The sequence below is a fragment of the Panthera leo genome, chromosome B4, assembly GCF_018350215.1.
Source record: "Panthera leo isolate Ple1 chromosome B4, P.leo_Ple1_pat1.1, whole genome shotgun sequence".
In the NCBI taxonomy this organism is placed as follows: domain Eukaryota; kingdom Metazoa; phylum Chordata; class Mammalia; order Carnivora; family Felidae; genus Panthera; species Panthera leo.
Window position 1 is genome coordinate 133532785 of NC_056685.1, and position 19197 is coordinate 133551981.

The 19197-nt window shown below is 43.2% G+C and overlaps 2 protein-coding genes across 2 annotated transcripts; both read left to right on the forward strand.

Annotated features, from left to right (window-relative positions):
• Positions 1–1631: 1631 nt before the first annotated feature.
• On the forward strand, positions 1632–1907 carry LOC122223748 (60S ribosomal protein L37a-like). Its single transcript, XM_042944674.1, has one exon. It carries the CDS (start codon positions 1632–1634, stop codon positions 1905–1907), a length of 276 nt encoding a protein of 91 aa, XP_042800608.1.
• Positions 1908–4480: 2573 nt separating this feature from the next.
• RBX1 (ring-box 1) lies at positions 4481–18121 on the forward strand. The gene is made up of 5 exons (XM_042947925.1): positions 4481–4597; positions 6511–6589; positions 11455–11525; positions 14529–14614; positions 17932–18121. Exons 1-5 carry the CDS (start codon positions 4520–4522, stop codon positions 17942–17944), a joined length of 327 nt encoding a protein of 108 aa, XP_042803859.1. The 5' UTR covers positions 4481–4519; the 3' UTR covers positions 17945–18121.
• The last annotated feature ends 1076 nt before the right edge of the window (positions 18122–19197 follow it).

The following is a 19197-nucleotide window of genomic DNA, read 5'->3' on the forward strand; positions in this document are numbered from 1 at the left end:
CCATCATTTTCATTCTGTTGTTGAACCCATCCACTGAGATATTTATTTCAGTTATTACATTTTTCTGTTGAAAACTTTCCATGTGGGTCTTCTTTTTTTTTTGTTTGTTTTCTGTTAAGTCTATCTTCCCACTTGTTTAAAGCTTGTAATTGCTTGCTGAAAACTTTTTATCGTTGCTGATTTTAAATCTTTGTCAGAGAATTCTAACACCTCTATCATCTTGGTGTTGGTGTCTATTGATAGCCTTTCATCCACTTTGAGATCTCGCAGTTCTTGGTAAGTTGAGTGATTTTTCAACTGAAACTGGACATCTTTATATTACGAGACTCTGGATTTTATTTAAACTTTCTACTCTAATTGGCTTTTTTTGACAGCAGTGCAGCAGGGGAGGATGGAGGTAGAAGTCCAGTTTCCCCACTTAGTTCCCCTTAACACCCAGGGGTGGGGGTGGGAGCTCCCTACATGGTCTCCACTGACACTGCAGTGAGGGCACCTTCATCATTATGGAGTGATGGTGAAAGTCCCGACTCTCCACTAGCCTCCTCCAACACCAGCCCAGCAGGGAGAGAGAGGAGGGTTGCCTCAATACTTGGGTTGGAGTGGATGTCCAGACCTTGTCATGGTCCTGTCTTACACAACAGGGTTGAGGGAACTCATTATCAGCCAGAAGGGAGGAATGTTCCAACTCCTTAATTGACCTACACCACACTAGCATGGGTGTTGGGGCACCTGGTTAAAAACCTGCAAGCTGTACAGACCAGCTGCCCATTCAACTTTGCTGGCATAGGTGGGAATGGGGCCACATTTTTTCTGTGTTGTTTGAATGGAGTAAAGCAGTTATTGTCTAAAAGTTTTCTCTTTGCTAGTGAAAACAGCCTTGTTTCTTCTCTGTTTTTTAATTTTTTTAATATTTATTCATTTTTGAGAGAGAGAGAGAGAGAGAGAGAGAGAGAGGCAGAGCATAAGCAGGGGAGGGGCAAAGACAGGGGGAGACACAGAATCTGAAGCAGGCTCCAGGCTCTGAGCTGTCAGCACAGAGCCTGATGCAGGACTCAAACCCATGAACCACGAGACCATGACCTGAGTGGAAGTTGGACACTTAACCGACTGAGCCACCCAGGCGCCCCTCTTTCTTTCTTATTTGTCTGTACTCACTGTTATTTCTGGTTGCCAGATTCTTCAGCTCCAAGTATGGGATAGAGGAGGTAAGAAGAAAACCCAGGGAACCTCACTACCATGTCATTCCTCAAGTCCTGAGGTCCCTAACTGGTCTGCCTTCTTCTTTCCATCTCTTGGAGTCTTATTATTTAAACAAACAAACAAACAAACAAACAATGTGTGTGTGTGTGTGTGTGTGTGTGTGTGTGTGTGTGTGTAAAATATCCTGGGGGCTCCTGGGTGGCTCAAGCAGTTAATCATCTGACTCTTGATATCGGCTCAGGTCATGATCTCATGGTTCTTGGGATGAACCCCAGCATGGGGCTCTGTGCTGACAGTGCAGAGACTGCTTGGGATTCTCTCTCTCCCTATCTCTCTGCCCCTCCTCCACTTGCTCATGCATGCTCTCTCACGCTCTCTCTCACACACAAAATAAATAAATAAACATTAACATTTTTTTTCCATAGGGCGACATGGCTGAACGCACCAAGAAGGTCGGAACTGTCGGTAAATACTGGACGCATTATGGTGCCTCCCTCAGGAAAATGGTGAAGAAGACTGAAATAAGCCAGCACGCCAAGTACATTTGCTCCTTCTGTGGCAAAACCAAGATGAAAAGACAAGCCGTGGGGATCTGGCATTGCGGTTCCTGCATGAAAACCATAGCAGGTGGTGTCTCTTCCTACAACACCACTTCTGTCACAGTACAGTCAGCCATCAGAGGACTGGAGGAGTTGAAAGACCAGTAGAAGCGCCACCATTTGAAACATTGCTAGCCTATGATAAATGGGTTAATGTATACAACAAATTTTTTTTTCATAAAACAAAATAAATAAGAAATATATCCTGTTCAGGGATTTCAAGTGTACCTAAGTGAGAAAAATAGGGAAAAGCATGTCTACTCCATCTTCCCAGAAGTGGAAGCCCTGCCTAGCGCTTTTTAAAAGTGCACATCTGACCATGTGAGTCACTGGTTAAATTCCTTCAATGGCTTCCCATCACTAAGGATAAGGACCAAAACCCTTTGCACAGGTCTACTGAACAATCCTGCATGACCTGGCCCCTACCAGTGGTAAATGTTTAATAACCAAATTAGGGAGTAGGAAACCCTGATATGCAGCATTTGCCCATTTCCATGGTGTAAATACTACTATTATGGCCAATTTCAAGCTACTAACATGAAATTGCTAAATACAGAATTGGAAAGATGTGAACAATGGACTCTTGCACATCATTACAGACCCATTTTTATCACTCTCTTTGTCACCATGTCACCGTCTCTATGTCACTGTTAGTCCCTTCCCCTAATTTAAACCATCCAACAACTTCCCATAACATCTGCAAATAAGATCCCTACCTGTGATCTGGCCTCTCTCTCTGCCCGTCTGTCTGACATCTCTTACCACACTCTCCTTGCTTGATAAGCTTCAAATTTGTTCTCTCAACACATGCTGACCCTACCTACAGTGTATTGTTACCAATAAACAAAACAACAACAACAAATCCCCTCTCTTGGTGAGGACACACAACAATAAATCCAATGAGTTAGTAAATGTACCTTTTTTTTTTTTTTATGAAGAAAACATATTAAATGAATGGATAACAGATCATGCAGGATCTTTTAGGCCCTTGTAAGGACTTCAGCTGAAATGTCACTCCTCATAGAGGCCTTTCCTAATCACCCAATTTAATGTTGTCTCCGTTTCCCCTCAATTTCATGACCTTGTTTTGTCTCCCTAATAGCACTTCCTGGGTTTTATTTTTTTTTTAATGTATTTACCTGTGTATTATTTTCCTACTAGAAATTTGACTCCTTCATCACCATGTCTCTCTTATTTATAAAAGAACCTTGTACATACTCAATGAATTCGTTTAATGAAGGATAAATATGCCCTCAATACCTTAATTTACTATGGGTTTATCGTATTCCGCAGGGGCCGTTGAGAACACAATAAATTAGATGATAGAAATCTCAACATGGAATTATCACTCTAACAAAACTTGGGCTAAGAAAAACTTTGTAGGGTTCCTATAATGTTTTAAGGTCTCACACAATTTTTCTCTTTCCGAGTCTGGCTAAAGCTATGGTTTTCACGGATTTGTTGTTCCTGTTTATGACTAAGACAAGGAAACAAATCACAGTCCTTCCGGTTTGGCAATGCAGTCAACACATTTTATTACCTTCCAATTTTCTTTTAAGAGAAAATGTGAGATTTCAAATAAGCTAATACAAGATTTAAGAGGGATCTAGCGGAGTCGTACCTCCCCGCATGGTTAGAGATTCTAAAAGGAGGGGCTGGGTCTAGAAATGGGAAGGTGACGTAAAGTACAGGTGCTTTGGCTATAAAGGAAGGTCCCGTAAGAATAAATGGTCAAATGCTTCACACACACACACACACACACACACACAATTCAAGACGTACAGCGACTGCAGTTGTGACTACAGAGCAAGAAGCCAAAGAGGACCGAAAACAGGGAGAAAAGTCCCCATTGTTAGATGACCAACTGAGGAATGGGAGAGATGTGCTCAAGTGTGTGAAGTTGAAACCGTGTACTTGAACCAAAGGCCATTCTAGCACGGACTGGCGTTTCGGGCAGGCTGGAGATGGCATCTCCCAGGCTCCTAAGCCTCCTCCGCCTTTTTCGGGTGGGCAGGTTAAGGCACGACTGGAGAATGCCTGCACAGTGGGGCCCTGGACAGGTCATTCGGGGAGATCCCGTCTCCCCGTCGAAGCCGGAGCATTTCCCGAACTGGAATCAGGAACCAAACGGTGCCTGGGCCCGGCTCTCCCAGGGAGGCTGCACGTCGGGCCTGGCTCGGAAGTGGGCCGGGACCTGCGACACCACGGGGTCCCGGTTTCGGCAGCAGAAGGCGGGGCGCCCACCGTCGACCCTTCCCCGGCGGAACGCTGCGGAACACCAGCCGGCACTGGAGCGCTGCGGCGGCGGGGAAGCCGGGGCGGGGCCGGGGCGGCAGGTCGCGGCCGAAGCGGAGGAAGCGGCCGCCGCCCCAGCTGAGGGAGTGTGGCCGGGGGCTTCCCGCGGGAAGACGACGAGAGGTAGTCTCTCGAGCGCTTCTAGCCCTCTCGAGCACGTCGGCTCGACCCCGCCCGGCCCCGCCCCAGCCACCGCCTCTTCCACAGCCGACGCAGGGGCCGGGGGGTGGGAGGGGAGGGAGGGACCTGCGCCAGCGCCTTTAAGGGGCGTGGCCACATACTCCGCCCCCACACGCCCCTCGCGCGCCAGTAAGGGGAGGGGTGCGGGAGGAGGCGCCAGGGCGGGAGGGGGGGTGGAGGGGGAGAGCCAGGCGTGCGCTGATGCGCAGGCGCAGTGGCCGGACGACAGACCGTGTGTTTCCAAAATGGCGGCAGCGATGGATGTGGATACCCCGAGCGGCACCAACAGCGGCGCGGGCAAGAAGCGCTTTGAAGTGAAAAAGGTTGGGTCTCGCCAGCGCCTTCCTCAGGGAAGCTAGAGAGGCGCGGATCTGGCTGGCAGGCCCGAGGATGACCAAGGCGCGGAGGAAAGGGCTTCATTGCAGGGCGTTCCTGGGACCGGGTACCAGAAAAGGAAGCGGGGGGGCGGGTCTTAGAGTTGATCGGCGTGACAGCGGCCCACTGCCAATGGCAGTGTTGGTTTCGCCTGGAGTCTGAGGGACCAATCACGGATGTGCTTATTGAGATGCTCGGGGTTGCGACTTGGCTAAGGGAGCCAAGCGCCTGAGCTGTCACTGGAGGGGTGGAGGGGTGGAGGGGTGGGGAGGAGTGGGTGGGGTGGATAGAAGGGGGAGTCGGAGCGATGCGGTGGGTGGAGGATGGGGGCAGTGCGGCGAAAGCCGGGACCTGAGTTCCTACCGCATTGGAGGCCTCTGAGGAGCCCGACTGGTGATCTCCTTGCCCCGCCCCTTCCCGAAGCTCGGGGTCTCTCTGACTCTGAGGGACCCCAAACCGTTCCTCGACTAATCGAGGCCTCCCTTAGCCCTCTCTCTAGCCTTCGCCCCCGCCGAGTTAAAGTGTCGCCAGTCTAACAACTCTTGGTTCTTCTAAGAGGTCTGTTGGTCAGTCATACAGCCGCCCCAGTCCTGTGGTGATAATCCAGAATCCCTCTGTCCAAAAAAAAAAAAAAGCATGGTGGAATTTGTTAGAAAATGCGAGCCCAAACGTTGTGTCATTTAGGAAGGGTTGAGTACTAGTGGCGAACGACCGGGTGAAAGTGGGGAAGCAAAAACGTGGAACGTGTCTTTTTGCATGAAATGCCTTACAGTGGGTTTGCCAACAGTTGGGGAGAAAAGTACCGATTCCCACATAATATAAAATAAATCTGTTCAAATGAAGACTCTGAAATAGGGAAGATGTTATTCCTGGAACATCTGGCTGAACACTGACAATATTCCCCCTCCCAGTGCTTTTTGGTGTTTCATTGTGGGCACTGCATGCTCAGTTACAGCCAGCAGCCATATTGAAGAATAGAAATAGGGGTGTTTTTTTTTCCCTTCAAGTTGAAGGTGTCGGCTGAAAAGTGCTGGAGAAGTTTAACTAGACACGGAGAATTGGGTTTGAACGAGCTGAAGGTTTTGGAAGTGGCACCAAATTAGTGGATGAAAAGGGAGTTTGGGAATCTTTATAATTGCAGAAGCCAAAAGGTTGAATTACTTAAATAGTGCTTTTAGATAAACTCTTGATTGGAATTATCTTAACTCAATATGAGTCTGAGCATGTAAGCGGTGAGAACATCAGTTTATTTGACGGTAGGACCTAGACAAAATTCTAGTGAATTCTAGAGTTCGTTGTGAAATAATCTTGTGTGATTTAAGTGATGACCTTCTTCTGTGTACTGACACTGGGTAGTTATCCAGCTTATCCCACGATTACCCATTTTATGATCCAATCATCATCTTAGTCCATTCTGTTCCTAGCTTTCACCTCCCTCCTCATGCTTGCAAAGTTGCCTTGAAAAGCAGATACTGATCTATGCAGAAATTGAGCTCTTCAGGAGAAACCTGTACAGAAATTCGAGTTTGGGCTTATTAAACCTAAAACAGGCACTTAAAAATTATTCCTCATCTCTTACATTGATATTGTCGATTAAATTATTTTAAGCTGTAGGAAAAAATAAAGATGACTCCTTAATTTCTGTGTTCATATACTCAACCTTTTGGAGAATGGGTGAGCTTATGTGTAGCCTGCTGTTGCCCTCTGATAAAATAAGAGTCATGTAATATCCCCAAACTCTTGTGTTTGGTGGTCTTTGTGACCACGGAGGGGTTAACTGCAGCCGCAGTGTGCAATCCTAAGAGTGTGCGTGCCTGTGTTACAAGGAGAGTGTCTTGTTCCCCCCTTTTTCTCTTTGCAGTGGAATGCAGTAGCTCTCTGGGCCTGGGATATTGTGGTTGATAACTGTGCCATCTGCAGGAACCACATCATGGATCTTTGTAAGTAATTGGAGGAGGATGGGAGGAGATTGAGAAGGTAACAGAGATTGTGGCTATCTTGATGTGACCGGTTTTTTTCTTCACAAGGAGATATAAAGCACAGTCAGAACACTTGGTGTCTTCTGCATCTAGTCCATTGGTATGTTTGAAATAGAGTAGATTTAACGATATCCTGGAGGCATACTCATCTCTCAGAATAAATCTACTCAATCTAAAGATGGCAAGCACACATTTAGAATGAATTGTGGACACAGAGGCACTGTAGATTATTCCTCTATATTTCCGATCTCATACCCAGACTCAAAGGCAAAAATAGTGAAAGGGAGAAAATAAACTTTGAGCTAAAATATTCTATCAAAGCTAGTTTTTGCTTGGCAAGATTTATAAAGAAAAGAAGCCAAAGAAGTAAGGAATTCAATGTTAGCCCCAAAGTTTAGAGAACATTGCTGCCAACATCTAAATAGGCAACTAATTGCACTAAAGAAATTCTGTTTAAATCTCCTACAGATTCCATCACACATGGTAGCCAATACATGGTGGATTTGATTATAGCTGTTGATGGACTAAGTATCCTTATAGTAATAGGAGCGAGAATATTGATCATGTCAGGAACAGCCGAGGTTACTTTTTCATCCAGGTACTAAAATGGTCTGTTAGTGAGATCAGATACAAGCAACGAAATTTCAGCTTTCTCCAGTTGAAATTATAGGCACTTAGTTTGAAAATCACTCACCTCGTCTCCAGCTTCATCTCGTACCACTCTCCTGCTCACTATGGGAGTTTCTCTGGTTTACTTTTCATTCTTGAAGTGTCCATGCTCTCTTTTAGAGCCCTTACATATCCTGTTCCCTCTGCCTGGAATATTCTCCCTCTTCTCCCCACTACCTTTGTCTAACCCGTTAGTCTCCAGTCTAAATATGAGCCGCAAATGCCAAGTACATACATAATTTAAAATTTTCTGGTACCCACATTAAAATAAAAAGAAACCGATGATTTGTACTTATTTATCCTGCTATATCCAGAATATTTTCATTTCAATATGTAAGTAATATTTTAAAGTGAACTATTTTACTTTTTTTTTTTTGGTACTAAGTCTTTGAAATGTATTTTACACTTCGAGCACATCTCATTTCAGACTAGCCACATATGAAGTGTTCAGTAGCCACATGAGGCTAGCGGTTACTTTATTGGGAAATGCAAAACTAATCCATAGCTGGTCTTTAGATCTCACCTTAAACTTGCTCAGAAACGTTTTCCTAACCATACTAACATATATACAGGCTATGACAGTTCTGATAATATTCCAACCACCTCCTATAGTTTCCTTTGTAGTAGCTATTTAATTTAGTTAGTTCTTGATCATTTACTGCTAAATCGCAGCATCTAGCATAGTGTCCAGTACATAATAGGTTCTCACTAAATACTTGCTCTATGAATAATAAAAATACAAAGTAGGGGAATAGTGTGTGATTGTCGCAACTTGGAAAGCACCAGTCAAGTAACATGTGTGGTAGTTTATTGCCCTTGGTTTCTTTGAGTTTTGACCCTGTTTACCTTCTCACACAACAGCAGATAGCAGCTACCATGATGTTTAATAGAGATAGAAGGAACCCATCACGGAGAAACACATGCACAGTTTTAAATGTGTTTGGGTGGGGTCTTTGATTATATGTTTGCCAATTTTGTTGCCGTGCATTTTCACAAGTAGTTGTGCCCAAAGCAAATTTTATTTTCTTTGGGCTCTCTTCTATAAATAGTTAGTGATTTCAAATAACACTGCTTTTGTTTTTTGTTTTTTTTTCTATATTTAAGTCATTTTGTGTCTTTCTGGATGCAAGAGAATGTACTTCTTGGGAGGACCACAACAGACAAAGGCCACTGATATTCTGACTTAGAGTGGAACATTTGAGGGATCAGTGTAGGTCTTCAGTTAGATACCTACTGGCTTTATCATTTATTTTAAATGTTAGATGAAGCAGTAGAATATGAAACTCTTTTTTTTTTTTAAGTAAGCTCCATACCTAATGTGGGTCTTGAACTCATGACCCTGAGATTAAGGGTCACATGCTCTACCAACTGAGTCAGCCAGGTGACTGAGAATATTGAACTCTTATAACAAAAAATTATGAAAGTGTGTTTAAGTCATGTCTTTTTTTTTTATTGAGAAGTTTATTATTTTTTTAATTATTTTTAAAGTTTTTATTTTAATTCCAGTTAGTTAATACGCAGTGTTCTGTTAGTTTCAGGTGACAGTAGTGATTCAACAGTTCTATACATCACCCTGTGCTCATCATGACAAGTAAACTCCTCAATCCTCATCACCTATTTAACTCATCTTCCCACTCTCCTCTCCTCTAGTAACCATCAGATTATTCTCTAGACTGAAGAACCTGTTTTCAAGTCATGTCTTTTATTCATTCAGTGAATACTCATATCCTGGGCATTTTGATAAGATAAAAACAGTGACTGAGATCAAGCCTTTACCCTTAAGAAACATACCCTTTTGTTTATTACAAACACTAAAGAGTAATCTGGTAGCTACAACTGGGCTTGTCTTCCATTAGAAAATAAATGGATTATGATCCTTGTAAAAGGACTTTTTGTTAAAGCTGAAAATAAGAATCTTGATTTAGCAATGGCCATTTTCTAATAAAGTCTGGCATTAAATGAATGATTATATATACAGCTGTAAATAAATAAGAGTGATTATGGCTGTGCCCCGGTTAGATTCTTCCATAAAGCATTCTTGGTCTGAAGACTTCCTCTTTTGAGTCAAAATTGATACTGCATGCCCTCTTACAGCTTTGTATTTATTTTACATTGCTCCGTTTCTTGGTTATTCTAAAAATACACAGTCTGCTAGGTGTTATTTTCTCCATTACCTCAGGTAGTTTTGTTCCAGATGAAAAGGGCGTCCAGAAGGGCTTAGACCCAGCCTTTGCTGGGAGAAGTTAGCCTCTTCCTAAACCACATGTCCATGCCTGTTTTGAAAGTGTGAAATCTGTCCAAGATGAAGCCTTTGCTTCCCTAGCAGTCCTTTGTGGTAATGCTCTTGTATTGAAGTTTAAAAGTCCCTAAGCTTTATGTATCACATGCAGTAAGCTTCTGCCTTTGCAGGGGTATGACAGGAACCTATTATGTGCTGCTTGATTGTCTGCTCTAGGCTGACAGTAAACAGTTAGTTTCCCTGTTTAAATGAACTACTCAACTCCTATACTCACTCTGCACCAACAGCTCCAGAACATTTCCTATTCGAGAACATTTTACACTCATATTTAGTAATTTCCCATGCCATATCCGTTCTTATTTGGCATTCTAAATTGCAATCCTCTTCCTCCTATATATTTTTGTTCTTTGTTAGGAATTGTCAGGTAAAGAATACATATGTATTTGCTCCCCATTTTCTCTGTAGAAATGGGTTTTGTTTGCTTATTCAAGTACCAAGAGTACTTTGGACTTGGCATAGAAAGACAGAGTCCCTTAAAAATACCTTGACCTGGAGAAATTTAAACATGATAATGTACTTGGAAACAGTTGTTATTTATTTAAATAATTATGCCTCTTATTTAGCTGATTTCATAATACATTGTTCTCACCTAAGTGAGAGGATCCAACCTGAAGAACATCAGGTTTTATTTTCTCTCCTTTTGAATACGGTAGTGCAGTCACAGCGCCAGTAAATCCTTGAATATACTGCACAGATCCTAGATTGTCCAGTCCTATCAAAGGGAAAATCCAGTTACTCTCTTTAGGGTGAATGTGGATAGCAGGAGGAAGTTCTGTGATTTTAGATCCTTTGCCTTTCATATTTTTGAAGGGTGGAGAAAAACCCATATGGTATATCTCTTCCCCTAAGACCAAATATACCCATTCAAATCTCAGCAGTATTTGCCTACAGTTTTACTGTTTTCCACCGATGGAAGTTTGAAGTAATTGTCTCCTATTAAACAGTCTTTCCTGAACCTTTTTACTCTTCAAATGGGAGACTCCATTTAGTTACCACCTTCAGAGACCGCAAATGATACATTAGTAATTCTTGTTCCTTGAATATTTATCCCCAGTAGAGTTTTACTCATCAGTTCTTGATCTCAGATTTGTATTCTATTTCAGCTCCCCTCTCTTCCCCTTCTATGAAATTGGTACTTGGGTATATTTGCTGTAGTTTGCTGTATGTAGTCACCAGACAAAATCACCTCCGAGGTAGTAAGCATCACCAAGTCGTGTGCCCCAAATCTCTAACCCATTGGCCTTACAGATTTGCTTTGCTTCACAGTGTTTTAAAGACTTTTGAGTTTTGCTGCTTTCACATAGCATATGCTACGGTTTGCCACAGGCCTCTTCTCTCTCCTTTATTTTGCTTCTGTCCCAGTTCACACGTCTGCCTGACCCCTCTAGGGACTGAAGCTTGTTGCCCAGCTATGCCTTCTTGTTGTGAGGGCCTGCGAGACAGCATCTGCCGAGAGTAGGGAGAAGATACCAGTTCTCAGAACAGGCAGAATTACGAGGTAGCTTTAAGAATTTACTAAATTTCCCAAATTAGGAGTAATCACTTTCATTTGGACAGGTCAGGTTATGATGAGGACTAAAATGTGCCTTTTCCTTCATAACTCAGTCTGTGAACAAGGATAGGAAATCATTGCAGAGCAAACTGTTAGGTCACATCTCTGCCTTCTGTTCTTCACCCCTTTTTTGTACTCATTCAAAAACAATTATAACTAGTTAACCACTTGAGATTTTGTTCAGGTTTGTACCACCCTCGCCCCTGCCCAAATCATGTCCTTTTGTAATTGTGCAGGGAGGGCTGCTATGGACTGAAGGGTCGTTGCTCCTGAGGTCCAGTGATCCTGTCGTTCTTCTTCCCGCAGGCATAGAATGTCAAGCTAACCAGGCGTCTGCTACTTCGGAAGAGTGCACTGTTGCGTGGGGAGTCTGTAATGTAAGGAAACATCTTTCCCTATCAGCATGGCATGTAAACATATTACTACTTTTCCTGCTTTGCCAGTCTTGAAAATAACTAGGAAAAAAATGACTAGCCCACCTTTCTCCCAAAAGGTATACAAATAATAAAAAAGATTTTAAATCTTTGTACTATTCGCCTGTTACAGATGAAAAATTACTACTTATTGCAGGGGCACCATATTGTCTTAATTATAAAGCGGACCCACTTTTGTTAGCGCTTTGGGGATTCGTCTTTGGGAATTGCCTTCAAAGCCTGTGGCAGTGTTTGGAATATTCTCCTGTTGGTAGAAATCCTTACCTTCCGAACAGATTTTTTTTTTTTCGTTAAAGTGCTAGATACCTTGTGGAACTAAGTTTGGTGAATAAATTGATATTCAAGGGCCTGCGTGTGTTTTAAAGTATGGCAAATGTACTAAGTTGGGATTTTGTTTTAACATGGCTCATGCCAGAAATGTTTTGTCCAGCATCATTGGACAGAATGTACAGCCTTCCATGGTGTGACAGCTGTGAAGGATAACAGCATCAAATATGTTATTTCTAGCATGTGTTAAAAATTCATCTGTAGAGCCATATAGTCCTAGTCACGGGAGCTAAAATTGTCCTGTCCGAGCCTCCTGTGCCAAGGGGACAGAGGAACTTCAGCTCCCAGCATGGCACAGGCCTAAGAGTCTCTGGAGTCAGACCCCCATTCCCTGTCCTGGACTCACTTGCTAAGTGACTTCCAAGCAAGGTATTTGACATCCCTAAGCCTGGGCTCCCTCATGTAGGCACAGAGTTATAAACAGGATAAAATGATTTTCTTCTGCCACATAGTAGACATAAGTATTTGTTGAATAAATACATATAAATACAAATTTGGGGTGTTGGTGGTTACTGAGCAGATGGCAGCTGTCAGTACTTTTCCCCATCAGGCTGAGGCTCTCCCCTCCCCGCTCCCCCAAGCCCCGTGCCTTGAGGTGCACCTTCTGAATTCTGCCAGGGCCCTTTGAGGAGTTTCACAGTAGCCTGTAGTGGCCAGGGGATGCCTTTGTTGTCTATGGGGATAAAGAAAGAAAACATAATCTGGTTCCTTGCTCTGCCTGACATTCAGGCATGTACTAAAAGCCATGTTATTTTTTTGGTGGAAGGAAAAGGGAGTGAAGTTGCCCTTAAATTTGGCTACAGAGAGCCTAGCTCAGGGAGCCTGCCATAAGGGAGAGCTGGCACGGTGCGGCAGAAACCTTCGGACTAATGCTGGCTTCTAGTTCTGGGTCTTCTCGCCAGCTCCGTGAATTGGCAAGTCCCGCGATTTGTCTGGGTTTTGCTTCCCTGTCTGCACGATGAAGGTAATAATACCTGTCCCGATTGCTCTGAGGCTCCAGTTAGGTGATACGTGTTAGCATCTTCTGTAAAGTGTAAAGCACTGGTCAGCGTACTTTAAGACTGCTAAACATACCTATGAGCAGACCTTAGGTCATGAACAGGAAGAAAGTTGGGACCAGGTGGTCCAGCGATTGCTGTCACCTGCCACACAGCCTCTTTCCCTCCATCTTCTGCGGTAGCTGCAGCGTACAGGGACCCGATGCCTGATGGGGGAGGGGGGACATGGAGAGAGGGGTCTTGAATACTCTTAGGTGTCCCTGCCACCTGGTCATTGAGAAAAATGCCTCCGCCTTCTGCTTTTTAGAAATTTTGTTTCTTCTCTTTTTTACAAAGAGCTGCGTGAGGGTTAGGGAGTGGTGCGAAAGGGATCGCGTGAAAGCTCTCACTCTGGGAAAGTATTTGTCCTGTTGAGCATCCATGGCGTACTAGCTGTGGGTTCCACTTTTAGTTACTGAATTCTGTTCTTGTCTTTATCAGAAGACAACGCACGTGATAATAATCCACTCAGTGACTCTTCTTGAAGTTCCATGCATGTTTTGGTAGCCTTGCTGACCAGATTTCAAGGCTGCTGTTAAGTCAAGTTTGTGAAAGTTTTCATTATTTTGTCAGGGTGCCCACATTACTCCCCTGTCCCCCACCTGAGCCAGCCCCTCACAGGCGAGAGGAAACCACACCTGCTGCTGCTGTCTTACCACTCTGCTCCCGGAGAGGGAGGAGAGCAAAGGTCCAGGCAGTGGTGGTGTGGTTAGTGTCTACATGTCATTAACCCACTGCGTGCAGCTTTTCCTTTCCCCCAAACCTGAAAGCCGCCTCGTAGCTCTCTGTCAGTTACCAGCTTTCTTAGTATTCTTGCCGTTTTACTTCTTGCCTCGATCACGAAATAAACCATTTGATGCTCCTTTAGCTGCTTGTATGCAGTTTGTCCGTCATCATGCTTCCTTTTACCCTAATTTTCTATCTCTTTCCTTTTTAAAAGGACATGCCTCACCCCTTAAAGGCTTCCTGAGTACTGAGCTATTGTAATATCAGTACATCTTTGAGCAAATCTGGAAATGAGGTCCTTGGAACAGAGTTGAGCTGGGTGTGGGAAGATTGGGGAAGTGCCTGTCTCAGCTCTGGGTGGGTGGCAGTGGCAGCGTGCTACCCCAGGCTGAGGAAAAAGACGCTGCTCCCGGGGTCCCCATTCTCCAAGATGGGGGAGGGGCAGTTGGGGACCACGCAGGGGGAAGTTTCAAATCTGCGTGTGCTCAAGGGCTCCCGGCTTGTGTCTGAGGAAAGTACAGGAAAGTAGAAGCCTTCCCTTGCAGCCAAATAAGACCCGGAGGCCACATTCCACCTTCCCTTAAGGGAAGGGGAGAGAGCATACCGGTAGACCATGTACCGTGCTTCCTAAGTAGTTTCTTCTTTCAGTGGTTACAACATTTTTAACAGATGTTTCAGTGAACGTGGCCTGTACCTGACCACGGCGTAAGCAGTTGTTGACCTTTTGCCTCCCGTTGTTGTCTCCCATTGCTCTCCAGCCCCGTGTGTCACCACTCCAGTGCCCCTGAGACGTATTATCAGTGGATGGCCAAGCCCGCACAGGATGATTTTTAATAAAATGTGTCTTTTCTTCCAGCATGCTTTTCACTTCCACTGCATCTCTCGCTGGCTCAAAACACGGCAGGTGTGTCCGTTGGACAACAGAGAGTGGGAATTCCAAAAGTAGGTGTCTCTGGCTGTTTTGACGTCATAAGACTGGGTTTTATGGTCCGTGCCCTTCTTTGACTCACCCCGGGCTGGAGGGCGCATAGTCTCAGGAGATGGACACATGAAACATACCTTGTTTTACAGACTAACTTTTGGTTAAGCAAGGACTCATCTGTGAGGAAAATGCACCAAGGTGTGGCATCCTAGAGTGTGCCAGCTCCCAGGGTCTGTGAAAGTAGAATATAGGAGAATCTGCTAACTATTAAATATTTCCAGAATCACATCCATAATAAGGATCCAGGGGCTCACCAATGTCAGGTATCTTTCCTTTGGGCTAGAATTACATCCACCGATCCTGTTTCATTGGTTTATCTCATGCTGATTAATTCTGATATAGTATTTACGGTTATATCGACTAAATTATTATATAAATAGAACATGACATGGTAGATTTTTTAAAATTCAAATAGTCAAGAGGGCATACCAGAAAAAATTAGTTTCCCACCTTAGACTCCTAATCCCAGTCTCACAGGTGACCGTCAGCTTCTTAGTACTTCTGACTATCCACACGCATGCTTGCATGTACACGGGTAGATATACATGTATAATTTTAATATAAATATGAGCATCCTACACAGTAATTCACCTTGCTTTTTCATTTCATACATTTTAGAGTTTTTCTATATCCACATATATCCTTTCTGATGGTTGCATTTTTTTATGTTGATGTACCATAATTTATTTAATCAGTCCCCGTTGATAGACATTTGGGTTTCAAATTTTTCACTGTTAGTATGTAGGGATGAACATCCTTACACATGAATCTTTGTGAATATATGCGTGTATATTTGTAGCAGTAGTTCCTAAAAGAGGACTTTCTGGGTAAAGAATGTGTACCTTCTTTATTTTTTATTTTTTTATTTAAAAAACATTTTTTTTAATGTTCATTTAGTTTTGAGAGAGAGACAGCAAGCTGGGGTCGGGGGGATGCAGAGAGAGGGGAACAGAAGATCTGAAGCGGGCTCTGCACTAACAGCACAAAGTCAGAGTTCAGCGTGAGGCTCGAACTCACGAACCATAAGATCATGATCTGAGCCAAAGTTGATGCTTACCCAAGTGAGCCACCCAAGCACCCCCCCCCCATTTTTTATTTTTGATATTGTCAGATTTTCCTTTCCCAAGAATGCATTCTGATTGACGCTCCCTCTAAACAATGCAACAGAATGCCCCCTTCTCCGTTTCCTGTCAACGCTCTCTTATGGCACTTTGCCACCTTCACTAGTCTGATAGTTGAAAACTAGTATTCAGTTGCCTTTTCTGAATTTTGAGTGAGATTGGGCTACTCATCATGTTTTTATGCCTCTTTTTCTGTGAATTGCCCTTTTTTGTTGCTGTTGAGTTTTTGATCCTTTTCTTTATCAAATTTTTTATGAGAAAGGGGGTTTTTATTTAAACGTGAGTTTTGATTAACAGGATATAATGAGAGTTATAAAACAAAAATTGGGATTCTTTAGTTTGTTAAATGTTTAGAAATCCGTTATTGGTACCGATATTTTGCTTTTAGACCTATTTATTTGGTAAAGAATTTTGGAACTCTTACCCAATGCATGTTCATTTTTTAAGAAACCTGTCAAATACTCAGTGTTTAACTCCTACCATTGTTCTTCATTCAGCATGCATAATGTGTAAGATGTAAAAACATATGAGACAGTCCTTCCCCCTCCTTAGGGAGCTTGCATTCTGTGTAAAACCATGAAGTCATATGTATCAAGGAACTTTTCTACGTTCTGAAGAGGCCTTCATAACTGGCTCTGCCCTGGAGCAGGCTCCGAATTCCGTTTTGGACCACAACTGTCCCATGTTTCCCATGGAATATTCCCAGGACTGAGCCTAGAAGGGGGGGCTGTGTGTGAAGAATTCCTCATGTTGGGCTCTGACAGCACCACTTTATCCCGCAGTTAACGGTACATTGGGAAAACAAATTCCTAGGGAACAAGTTGCGGCATTCTTTAATCTGATGGACAACTTCTGGGTTGCTCTACAGTCCACTAACAAACACTGGAGCTCTACCCTGTATGGAATTTGGCACAACTTTTTGTAGACAGTATTCAAGTGGATTTCTTGTGGAAATGCAAAAAAGATCTAGTAGTCCTTTGGGCTGATCGAAGCCATGACCCAGAATTTCATTGCCCTGGGGTCCACCCATGTATCAAAGTATTTTAATCAGAGGCTAACTATTCAGAAAGAACCAGGACAGAGGCCCCTGGGTGGCTCAGTTGGTTAAGCATCTAGCTTCTGCTCAGGTCATGATTTCAAGGTACGTGGGGTCAAGCCCCACATTGGGCTCTACGCTGACAGCTCAGAGCCTGGAGCTGCTTTGGATTCTGTGTCTCCTTCTCTCTCTGCCCCTCCCCTGCTCACACTCTGTCTCTGTCTCTCTTAAAAATGAATAAAAAACATTATAAAAAAAAAAACAGGACAAAGATTGAGTAAGACAACAAGGAAGGATTTTTGTTCAAGAAATCCATTTATATGTAGAAGAAATTTCCCGGCCCTGTTTATTTTTACAATCTTGTTAGAGCCAAATTTTGGCTTTTGGGGAAATCAGAAACTACCTGAAATCCATACCTCTCTACAGTTCTCTTTCTGAATGTGATCAGGCTGGAAATTGGACCTGGTGATAGATTTTGAAATTGAAGGCTGTTCAATGACTATTCCCTGTATTTGCCTGAGTTAGCAGAGTTGAAGTGAAAATAGCCTGCAAGCGGAAGGGAGGCCGAGTGCTCAGGGGTGTCTGAGCCGCTGACTGGAGCCAACAGGACAGTTCCCTTTCATAGCCACTGGCTCCTACTTTTCCCTCTTGCTTCCCTAATACTGCCCAGCATATCTGGTGACTGGGAGAGTCAGGCGGGTATAGGTGAGTCCCATGGAGGGACCATCACTAAGAAAGGGATAGTAGGTAGGAGTACCCGGGTGGCTCAGTCGGTTAAGCATCCAACTCAGGTCATGATCTCACGGTTCATGGGTTCAAGCCCTATGTCGGGCCCTGTGCTGACAGCTCAGAGCCTGGATCCTGCTTTGAATTCTATGTCTCCCTCTCTCTGTACCCCTCCTCTACTTGTGCTCTGTCTCTCTCGCTTTCAAAAATAAATAATAAACATTAAAAAAAATTTTTTTTAAAGAAGGCGGTAGTAGGTAAAATGTTACAAAGGACAAAATGAAAGGGGCAGAGAAGGTTTTCATCACATTTCCTCATGTGTTTTTAGCAGATTTTATAGCCTCAAACAGGAAATTACTAAGGAATTAATAAAATGATATACTTTGTCTTTCAGGTATGGGCACTAGAAAGAAAATTCTTCCATCGAGCTCAACTGTTCTGTTATTCATTTAATGACTTGCCCTCCTGTTACTTAAGTATAAATTAGATAGAACTGTGTCTTTTCTGCTTTGTCTTTTCAGTTTGCTCTTCCTGCAGCCATATTGTATTCTGTGTCAAATAAAATCCAGTTGGATTCTAGAATAGATGCTGTCTCTTGTGTATGTGAAAAAAGTGAACATAAAGGCTGGAAAGCCAGCTTTTGAAAGTGACATGTTTGTTCATTAGAGCAGAGTTGTCCTGTGAGTCTGCCGCTTGGTCACCAGAGATCCCGATCCACAGCCCGCTCGCTGATGGCAGCCTTGGGTAGGTCATCTCTCTGCTCTTCCTTTCCCTTTAGAAAACGGCTAAAAGGCATCATATGCGCACAGAGAGAGGCTTTGTAAAATGTAAAACCACTATACAAATGTTAACTTTGACCATGTGTGACATGTTGCTTTCTCTTCTTAGTTTAGAAAAATAAACCTGAAAAAATCTAATACGTAATTTTGGCTGGCAAAAGAATAATTTGTAGGCTCAAGTTGAAAATTGGTGTCACTTAGAATGGAATTGAAAAAGAGAATTCAAGTTGCCTCTATCACCACCATCTTTTGTAATTTGTTCAAAATGTCTTAACCATGGGGACGCCTGACTGGCTCAGTCAGTAGAGCATGCAACTCCATCTTGGTTGGGGTCATGAGTTTACGCCCCGTGTTGGGCAGAGATTAAACAAAAAAGACTTGGCGATGAAGGAATTGCCAGTTCTAAAACTAATTCAGTGGTGATCATGTAGTCTTTAGCTGGGAAAGTCGAGTTTTCTGTAGCGGTTCTCAAACAAGGGTCTGAGGACTCCTGGGGGTTCCTGGACTCTTTCAGGAGATTCATGAAGTTCCTTTTCCACTACATGTCTGTATGAGGCCAGCTTTTCCTTACAAACTTCAACCAAAGTAACGCACTGAATGAAGAAGCAGGCATGAGAATCCAGCTGTCTTCTATTAGATATAAAAGAGATATGCAGAGTGTAAAATCATGCCACTCTTTAATTTTTTTTGTTTTGAAAAATAGTGGCTTTTAATAAAAATATTTATGTTAACATGTGATGGTTTTTGTTCTTTTAATCTTTTTAATTTCTTGGTTTACATTCCATTATGGTAAATGTAGATATTTACTCACAAAAACAAAAATTCTTTGAGGTCTTCAATTTTTAAGATCATCTAGGGATCTTTAGAGTAAAAAAGTTTAA

Excerpts from the sequence above, each read along its gene's own strand:
- RBX1 (XM_042947925.1), top strand. The coding sequence starts at position 4,520 with ATGGCGGCAGCGATGGATGTGGATACCCCGAGCGGCACCAACAGCGGC. Across the intron at positions 4,598-6,510 it reads AGCGCTTTGAAGTGAAAAAG|TGGAATGCAGTAGCTCTCTG; the intron begins GTTGGGTCTCGC and ends TTCTCTTTGCAG. Across the intron at positions 11,526-14,528 it reads TTGCGTGGGGAGTCTGTAAT|CATGCTTTTCACTTCCACTG; the intron begins GTAAGGAAACAT and ends CTTTTCTTCCAG.
- LOC122223748 (XM_042944674.1), top strand. The coding sequence starts at position 1,632 with ATGGCTGAACGCACCAAGAAGGTCGGAACTGTCGGTAAATACTGGACG.